This window comes from Otolemur garnettii, unplaced genomic scaffold (genome assembly GCF_000181295.1).
Source record: "Otolemur garnettii isolate 467f Iridium unplaced genomic scaffold, OtoGar3 scaffold00048, whole genome shotgun sequence".
NCBI lineage: Eukaryota > Metazoa > Chordata > Mammalia > Primates > Galagidae > Otolemur > Otolemur garnettii.
This window is the reverse complement of record NW_003852443.1, coordinates 10202305-10212314: the sequence shown is the minus strand read 5'-3', so window position 1 is coordinate 10212314 and position 10010 is coordinate 10202305. Positions and strand designations below refer to the sequence as shown.

The 10010-nt window shown below is 49.4% G+C and overlaps 1 protein-coding gene across 1 annotated transcript; it reads left to right on the top strand.

The window, feature by feature from the left end:
* Window positions 1–2617: 2617 nt before the first annotated feature.
* HOXD4 (homeobox D4) lies at window positions 2618–4466 on the top strand. The gene is made up of 2 exons (XM_003791492.2): window positions 2618–3302; window positions 3840–4466. The coding sequence occupies exons 1-2, from the start codon at window positions 2867–2869 to the stop codon at window positions 4184–4186; spliced, it is 783 nt and encodes a 260-aa protein (XP_003791540.1). The 5' UTR covers window positions 2618–2866; the 3' UTR covers window positions 4187–4466.
* Window positions 4467–10010: the final 5544 nt, after the last annotated feature.

Sequence of the window (10010 nt, the reverse complement as noted above, 5' to 3'; positions counted from 1 at the left end):
CTGGGCAGCCTAGTTGACCCCCTGGGAGGCTGTGCTCACCCCCAGAAGTGGAGGTCTGCCCAGCACGTCCACTTCCATGAATCAGGCCGACTCCCAAGCAAGGGGTTCTGGGCTCAAGGCTGAAAAATCTGGTCTCCCCATAACCCCCTCTTCGTGCCCCCCTGCTTCAGTTGATATGGCTTTGGGTGCTTATCTCTGCTGAGGCTACTCACTTGCAAACCTACATTCAATGCCCTATAGCTGAACACAGCACAAAAAACCAGAGAGATCAAAAGCATTAGTATGGGCAGTTGAGCGGGAGGTGAATATTTAACGCTTTTGTTCATCAATAACTCGTTGGCTTTGACCTGTCTGAACAAGTCGAGCAATAAGGTGAAATGCAGGTCACAGCGTCTAACAAATATGAAAATGTGTACATTCACCCGGGTCCCACCAGGCTTAGCAGCCTCCCCCAATTTGTCTGGAAAAGCCTAGGCCCTGTGTCCCCAGGAAGGTGGATACTTGGGAGCGCTTGGCATTAGACAAAATTGAGGTGACTCTTCTGGTACAGATTCAGCAGCCTCAGAGCCCTTGTAAGAATTGCCTCCCAGGAAATACCTACAAAATAACTAAAGTGGTGGAACCAAAGGGTGTCTTTGTTGGGGGTAGTGTGCAAAGCACCAGGCTTGGGAGGAGGGAGTCTCCCTGCACCACCCCACCAGTCTCGGGCTTGAGATTTTAAATGATTTTTGAATTATTGTGGGGAAGGGTACTAAAAACAACCCCCCCCCCAAATTTAACACTTTCAGCCTATGGTCCGGCATCCAGAGCCCCACTCAAGCCAGAGCATCCTTTTGCTCCTGGAATCCTTCCCAGCCCTGAGTGCTTCTGAGTCTTCAGTGCCCTGAAATGAGGGACATGCTCAAACAGCACTGAGGCACTGGGGTGGGTGAAATTTGTGAACTTTTGTATTCCTGTGTGCTGCTGTCGCCAAACCAAAAATAATGAAACTTTGTGATATGTTTGTAAATGATTTCAAATGACCCCTCACCCTACCCTTTACCATTAGCTGCCGGCCTCAGCCCAAGGCGGCTCCGGTGCCTGCAAGCAGCAGCGCAGCGCCTGCCTCGGGCTCTGCAGCAACAGCGGGACAAACAGGATGGCGGGCTCAGGGCCCGGAAAGGTAAACGTGCGACTTCTTAGAGAAGTCGCTTTGGCAGCTAATCTGGCTTGGTCAGGCAATAGCAAAAGGAGTAAGCAGAGGATATTCCCTTCCTACCCCATTTTCTTCTGCCGCTGAGGAAATTTGTTCCTTTCTGGAAAATACGACTTGATAAAAGGGGGGGCGGTGTTATTTGGATCTGGAGAGGGGGAAGGGAGTACTAAAATTGCTGGGATGGATTATTTTTTTCCTTTTCTTTTTTTTTTTAAGAACGTTCTGGTTGCTTGGCTGCTTAGTAACACTGGCCCTGGTAAAGGAATGAGGGAACTTGATTGCTGCAAATTGTCACCAAGCTCATCAGGCTACCTGAACTGTCTCTGAATGTGGGTGGCTATGTCAGGCTGGTGGTGGCTCACAGAAGGCAGCTGAGGTTGGCATCAGCCTGGGTACCCACTGTGGGTGGGACCCAGAGGTACGTTGTCTATATATACCCTGTAGAACCGAATTTGTGTGATATCCACATAGTCACAGATTCGATTCTAGGGGAATATATGGTCGATGCAAAAACTTCACATTTCTTCGAAATAGCCAGATACCAAGGTGGAAACTAGAAATGGTCAGCACAGTCAGCCACTTCTGTTTTAGTACCCTGGACTCCAGGAGGACAACTGCACCTGGTGATAGAGCAAACTTCCTTTCCAGAAGCTCCTTCTCACCTTTGAACAGAGGCCCCTGCATAAGCTGCAGAAAGAAAACCCGTTGGCTGCATGAAGGCAGGGCTAAAGGGCTAGGTTGGGGGGTACTGGGGAATGAGGTTTAAGGCCAGCTAGTTCCAGCCCCAGCTCTGCCGCTAAAGGGCAGGAAGTACAAAGGTACCCAAATTTGGGCTCAATGGAATTTAGGGCCCGCCTGTAGGAAGATGGCAAGCTGGGAGGAAGGCCAGTGGGGACCATTGGGGTGCGTTTGGGTGAGGTGATATTATAATTACCCTCATCACCATCCCTGCTCACTCCTCACCTACACCGACCAGGACACTGGAGGCCTTTTGCTATGTCGGGAGGGCGCAGCTTTGGCTGGGAACACAGGGGACTGGGCACCAGTAGAAAGCATGGCAGTTACTCATTGCCTAATTTGATTCAGGCCGGCCAAATTCTGGTAACTTTTGGGTGACCCTGATGAAGACAAAGCCCCGAACAAGGCCTTTGTATGGCAGAGACTCAGCTCCTGCTGGCTGGGAAGGCAGGATACTGCCCGCCTGGGGCACTCTGCCCAACTCAGAGGCAACCTTGCTTAGCCACTTTTTGTTGCCTTGCACCCCAGTTGGAGGATTCATTCTTCCTTGACCTGTGCCCATTTGGTGGGGGGCTGCTTTCACAAAGGGGTTAGTGGAGAGGGCATGGGAGTTTAGTAAAATCGGTGGCAGACAAAAGCTGAGGTTGCCTAAGGAAAATAGGGGTGCTAGGGATTAAAAAACTACATTAACTCCTGGCAGGAGCTCTCAAATGTGGCACGACGAGTCACTTGATTACACGTATGTTATTTAGTTAAATTTGTGAAAATTATGAGATGCTCACCAACCCGGTGATAAACTCTCTCCCTCTCTATTGGCTGGCCTGGTCACATGGCCGCCCAACTTTATTCAGTTGACAGCAAGTAGGAGGGCCCTATGGAAGGAGAAAAAAAGACAACACGAGAAAAATTAGTATTTTCTACCTTCAGAAATTAATGGCCATGAGTTCGTATATGGTGAACTCCAAGTATGTGGACCCCAAGTTCCCTCCATGCGAGGAATATTTGCAGGGCGGCTACCTAGGCGACCAGGGTGCCGACTACTACGGCGGCAGCACGCAGGGCGCAGACTTCCAGCCCCCGGGGCTCTACCCGCGGCCTGATTTCGGTGAGCAGCCTTTCGGAGGCGGGGGCCCCGGGCCTGGCTCGGCGCTGTCTGCTCGGGGTCACGGGCAAGAGCCAAGCGTCCCTGGCGGTCACTACAGTGCCCCGGGAGAACCGTGTCCGGCGCCCCCGGCGCCTCCGCCCGCGCCACTGCCTGGCGCCCGGGCCTGCAGCCAGTCCAGCGGACCCAAGCAGCCGCCCCCCGGGACGGCACTCAAGCAACCAGCTGTAGTCTATCCCTGGATGAAGAAGGTGCATGTGAATTCGGGTAAGGTGCGGCTCCAGCAACCGCTCTGTCCCCACCCCAGCTCGTTGGCCTGGGCCCCCAGGACAGGGGTGCGAGTGGGTGGGGGTATGTGGAGCTTCCAGGGGCACCGCAATTACTCTCCCCATAAATTTTTATAGTTGAGAGAGCAGGCTGGGACCATGTGGCTGGCTGCTTGACTGTGGGCGCAAAAAGGGGTGGGGAGGCGCTGGGGTGGGTAAGGACTCCATTTTCAGAGTAGAGGGAACGTGGTGGAGAGCAGCATTTCCAAAATGCTTGGGGATTCCGAATCTGGTGGTGGGCTGGAGAGAAGGAGCCCATTGGAGATCCCACGCTGCAAGCCTGGGGGAGTGGGTGTGTGTGAGGGGGTGGGTAGGTGGGAGTGTATGCGCCGGGGAGAGGGCGGGAGGGAGGAAGAGAGCCTGGGAGTGCGCGGGGAGGGCCGCGGTCTCGGGACGCGCCAGGAAGTGAGCAGCGGAGGCGAAGGGCCTAACTAGCGGCGGGCGCTGACCTGGCTATACTGTCTGTTTTGTCTCGCAGTGAACCCCAACTACACTGGCGGGGAGCCCAAGCGATCCCGGACGGCCTACACCCGGCAGCAAGTCCTAGAACTGGAAAAAGAATTTCATTTTAACAGGTATCTGACAAGGCGCCGTCGGATTGAAATCGCTCATACTCTGTGTCTGTCCGAGCGCCAGATCAAGATCTGGTTCCAGAACCGGAGGATGAAGTGGAAAAAAGACCACAAGCTGCCCAACACCAAAGGCAGGTCATCGTCATCATCATCTTCCTCTTCCTCTTCCTCCTCCTGCTCCTCCTCAGCCGCTCCAGGTCAGCATTTGCAGCCCATGGCCAAGGACCACCACACGGACCTGACGACCTTATAGAAGTGGGGACCCAGGCTCATCCCTCCCTGCGCTCCAGGCTGAGCCGAAGCTGCGGGGGCAGGCCGGGCCTGCTGTCACCTTGCTGGGCTCTAAGGTACTGTGGGGTGGACCTGGGACATGCAGGCCACCCTCGGACTAGGTTAGCATCCTCTTGCCCTAGGGCAGCCCCCTCCCTAGAGCGAGGATGGGGATGGGAGGGGGTCGCGATTCTCTAAGTATATGATATGGCAGGAGCTACTGAGAATATAAAAACCTTGTTGAGTCATTAAACTCATGAAAATCTCCACTCTTGGATTTTGAATTTGCCGATGAAGGCTGGATGCTTTATCCCAGTATAAATTTGGACATTTCCCCTCCACCACCCCTCCAGGGACCTTTGTGGTTTAATAATGTGGGGGAGTTAAAGCAGAAGACTGGCCACCCCTTCTTAGGTGCTTTCAGTAGTTGCAGGAGAGCTGTATCTAGATTGTGGAACTTTCTGGGTTGCCTGTAGAATTTCCTTTGTGATTAAAAAAAGCTGTTTTGCTCCCAGTGGTTCCATGTGCAAAGAAATAAGTCTAGGGAGAAAGTAGAAACAGGTTATTTTATGTTTAGATACCATTGCTTAAAGTATTTATTTGCTGGGAAATTGGGTACAGAAATAACTGACACTTTCATGCCAAAATATTTTAAATGATAAAAGGGAGCAGAATCAGAGATATGTGCACTTCTGTCTATAACTGGCATTTTGAACTCCACACCCTCCCTACTCCCTGGAAATGTGTATAGGGGACCCTTAACCCTTCTAAAGGGAAGCAAATGATCCACTCAAAGTTGAGTTCTTGCAAATATATTTCCATATGTGCTTTTTTCAGCACTGTGCTTACAATCGGTTCTGGATGATTAAAGGAAAGGGGAAAAAAGAAACAAATGGTCCAATATTTTCCTTCTGGGGAAGGAAAACAAAACTCTATGTACTGGGTTGTTAGATAATGAGTCAGGACTCCAAATAACCCCAAATACATAGCAGTATTTTATAGGAATTGGCTTATACCCTCTATGGGGGAGGGGCTGTATGGTGGGGAGAAAGTAGGAAGGTGAGGACCTTTTGCTTTAAAAAAGGAAAAAACTTAATTGAATCTAGAAGTTCATAAAAGTTGGTCTTAGGGTTTTCTCCCCGAGGCTCTAATTTTTACAAAACCAAATTTAAAGTGTTTTCGGCCCATTAATTACAAGAAGAAATTGCAAGAGTATGAAAGTTTTCAAGCCCTCTTCTTTGTGTTGAGAACTGTAGTTTTTAAAATATCACTCTGAAACAACAGGAGAGATATCTTTTAGTTATTTTTCTTATGCCTTGCCTAGGAAGAGTTCAAAGTTCATTTTTCTAAAATGCTGACCCTTGAAGATAAGGAGGAAAGAGTCAAAGGTAATGGCCAGAGTTCATATATACTCACATGAAACAAGTCTTTAAAAATTTAAACCCCAAAGACTCAGGCTCCAAAAAAGAAGCCCCTGGTTGGAGTTGCCAAAAGGGGAGAGAAAGAAGAGATAAGCTTAAAACTTAATTTTAAGATCCAGAATGGTGTTATTTTTTCAATGTTTTAGAACACTTTAGAAGTGGGAGGGAAAAATCACTTTCTCTGCAGGCGTTTTCTTTGGTTCTGTGTCTCCTGAGAGCTGAAGGCAGGTATTCACTGGAGTCCCTAGGCTGAAATTCCACTTCTCTAAAGTATCTTCCAAGCCTTGGTCTTTTGTATTAGACCCTGGGGACAGCTCTTTGTTCCTCCTTGGGGTGAGCCTGGCTCTCAGACTTGCACATGGCAATACTTGAATATCTCCACGTCGGGATATTAAAGATGGATATTCCTGCATTATTTGCATCATTGTTTCTATGACAAAAAGCACAGAGTTCATACATAGTCAAGATGTCTTTTTTCTGACGCCCTCACGTTGAGAAGCTGAAAAGGTATTTTACTGAAGTTCGGGTAAATTACAGAATCAGGTTCATCCAGAGGACAAATTTTCTATTCGATTAGCTGTATTTCAGCCAGGAGGACTGACCTCTAAACCCTTAACCTTTGGACTCTAACTACCCTTCTCTTCTTTCTTCCCTTCTAACATGGAGAGCAGTCTTTGGATGTAGAATTTGAAAAGAGCCGCTATCCTTAGGCAAGTTGGAGAAACTTGCTAAGATTTCTTCTTAAAACCTAAGTATTTGTGTACATTGAACCTTTTCCTCAGGAGGGGAAAAGTATATATTTTCATAACATTCAACTACATATATATTATGGAGATTATTATGTGGATTTTCCCCCTTCTCAAAAGTTCAGGTTACTCACCCCAGCTTCTTACCAAATGCCACAACTACTTAACTGACTTTATCCATGGCCCAGAAGAAAGCCAAGAGACATTATTTTCATGAAGAAAACCCAAGTTCCCTTTGAAACATAGCCACACTACTTTGGAAAGTAACTTAATCAGAGAAACAACTTCTTTGTTTATAAATCTCAGCTCTCCTTCCCAGCTCCAGGGATTGTCTTTTGATATGTTAATAGAGTCTTGATGGCCCAGAGGGCAGCCCCCAACCCAGAGGTCCCATTCGGACTTCAGCATCCTTTTGGGCTCCCAGGAGTGGGCCTAGGAAGGGGCAGGGCCCCCCCCCAACCACCTAGGGCAGGGAAGGAAATGGGTTTCCATCTGGGAACAAGCTCTGGAGAGAGCTACATGTGGAAAGGCTCCAGGGCCCATTTGCTATTATTCGTTTCCAGTTTGTTCTCCTAAATATGAGCCAGAGTGTTTGTTTTGGTGTTTAAAAAAAAATCTGTGTTGGGGTCTGTGAAATGTTTGCTGAGGACACTGCTCCTCAGACTCTCATCTCACTTTGTCCATCGCAGCCTTTTGTTGTGAGATGACATTGTCAGTCAGCCCCATAGTCCCATGGTGTCTGTTCACACAAGATGCTTTTTAAATAGAATTGACCAATGTTTTACTGCCACTGATTAAAGTGTTATTTATACTAATTGTTGTCTGTAGTTTTGATGTAACTCACTGATCTATATTTAAAATAATAAAAGGTGTAGCAAAATCTCCCTCCCGTTTGATGCCTTGACAGAGCATTCTTCCGTTAAGTCTCCTAAAAGCTAACAAAACATTTTTTTTTATTATTTTCTGCAATAAATTAGTCTTAAGTTATCACCTCCTACCCAATATACACATACTCCCAATTTGGCCACCATATTTTGTGAGCATTGGGAAGCCTGGAGTTAGATTTAGCCTGCAGGGTGTTGAGCATTTTTTATTTTTTTTAAGAAAAAGTAATTGCCTGGGCTAATAGGGGGCTCCAGTTTGGTTTTTCTCTGGGCCCTAGCCTACCCCAGACCCGTTCAGTCTCTGAGCCCTCAGGGAAGGTCTTTGTGCTGTGACAGGGAAGAGACCCCTTCCTGCCCCACCCCCACCCTCAACTTTGAGAGAGGGTGCTGGATTTTGGGCCAAGCTGAGGACGGTTGGCTGCTCTGACCTGACCCCTCTGGCCACCAGTCTTAGGCTTCTTCACTTTTCCAGTGCTGCTCAGCCCAGCGAAGCTCCAGCACCTGCCCCTCCTTCCCCGAGCCCCCTCCACCCTTCAGATAACAATAAACACTCCCTACTATTAAAAGTACCGTTCACTATTTTTATCGCTAGGGCTTTTACAGGTCTTGCCCTTGCCTTGAAGAGGGAGCCAAGAAAGGAGTCCCAAAATAGATAGGGGGCTTGGTCGAGGCAGGAAATGAGCAGAAAACATAAAATCAGACATGTGTCCTTAATATATGGAAGTGCTCGCCCCAGACGCGTGGACATGTGTATTTATAAGTGCGCAGACAGAAGTTTAAATATTCAGACACATTTTATGATTGTCCTCTGCCCGTCTTCTGGTTAATGGCTCCTCCTGTGCCCACCAATACATTAATACCGTGTGTGTGTGTATTGACTCACCGGCAGGCATGAGGAGGAAACGAGTGCATAGCGGAGCCGGCTGAGTACAGTACAGTAAATCGGGACCCTCGGCAGACGGCGCTTTGCGCCGCCCGCCATGTTGGGGAGCCCTCCCTGCCCCCCGCGCCAGGCTGGGCGGCCAGAGCTCGCAGGCAGCTGGGGGGAGGGCCTTTCATAACCCGGAGAATTTTCAAAGTGCGAGGAAGATGATAAGAATAGATTTCTACAAGTCCCAACCACGTGATTGGCGAAATAATTAATTCAGCACGTCCCTTAAGAAACACGGAGTCGTCATTAATCTGCCACGCAAAGGGCTCTCTCCGACTTGGAAAGTGCAGGGATCCCAAGAATATCACCCGCCGAGGGGGGCCGCGCGGCGCTCCTGGCCCTCCACCCCCCGGGCCCCCGGCGGGCGCGGGAGCGCAGCCGGCAGGTAAATATTTTGGCGACTTTTATTTCATCAGATTTAAATCCTTAATGAACTTAGCTGTCAGGGCTGCTGACAAATAGTTCCCTTTGCTTCCTGATTTGGAACTGCGCGCCGGCGAGAAGTTGTTAGTGGCTTGGATGGTGACCTTTGGTTCAGCAAAGCTTTGCACTTATGAAAAATTACTGAGAGCGGCCGAGTGTGTGTGTGTGTGTGTGTGTGTGTGTGCGCGCGCGTGCGCGTTCACGTGTGTATGTGAGAGAGACAGAGAAGATGTGAGGGTGTGCGAGGTGCTAGGGTGCGAGGGGTGAGGGGGCGAGGGTGCGTGCGGGCTGCTGCAAGACAACAGGAGTTGTAAAAAACCGGCCCGGGTGGGGGACGCGCCTGGCGCACGCGGGCCGAGGTTGCCCGGTCGCCAGTGTCTACCGGGAACAATGGTCGCTGTCACGGCATCTGCCATCTATTCTTAAACCGGTGAGAAAAGGCCCCGGCCCTCTTTTCAAGCAAGGGTCGTAAATTTTTCTTTGCGTCATAATAGAAGGCTATAAAATCGAGTTGAAATTTTACCCCAGGCAGGTTTTAACCATCAGATGATGATTTCCGAGTTGCTTTTCCCACTTTCTTCCCTCCCCGCTCAAGCTCTGTTGCTCTGTCATCCCAGCGAGGAATTCCCCCCCCTCTTTTTTTCCCACTTTAGTTTTTTTTTTTTCGATCTTTGAGGGAAGAATTAAAGGCCAAGGGAAGACGTCTCTGCCGCTCGAGTGGGAGACCTCGGGGCTAGGGCAAGTCTATGGGAAAGTAGCATGCAGGAGAGGCCAAGCTACAAAAAGCTGTCTCTCCTGTTCACTCGCGTTTTCAGTCCCTTTTCACCCCCATGCCAAGAAAATTCGGTGACCTAAGAGTCACTCCTCTCCAGCCCACCTCCCCAGCTTGCTAGGGTCCTGGGCTGAAGCAGCAGCCGGCGTTTTCTTCCAGCTCAAAGGCTCCGAAGCTCGGCTTGGGTGCCTCTTTATTCGCCTCCGTATCTCTTGTTTCTGAAGATGCCTCCATTGGCTTTTGGGATGATTTCGGCAAGCGACGGCTGGCTGTGTGGTGGTTGTTTTGAGATTGTGTGTGTGTTTTCATTTCTTTCGGGGTGTTGTGTATATTTCTCCGTCAGGACAGAAACAAAGTTTCCTCCTTTATGAATTATACATTCAAACAATAACACATTAATTCAATTATTCAAAGATGACAAATGTTTATATGCTTTGCAAGTGACTCCAGCGATTGCAGATTCCAGGCGCTTTTACCGAGCTGCTTGCATTTTTCTCAATGAGAATCGTCTCCCTTCCCACCCCCACACACTCCAACCCACCCAGACATCCCCTCCTAGGTCCAGAGAGGAACCCACAAAAATCTCCCCAGCCCGGCAGGCAGCCCAGCAGCCAACAGCCTCCCAAGGTA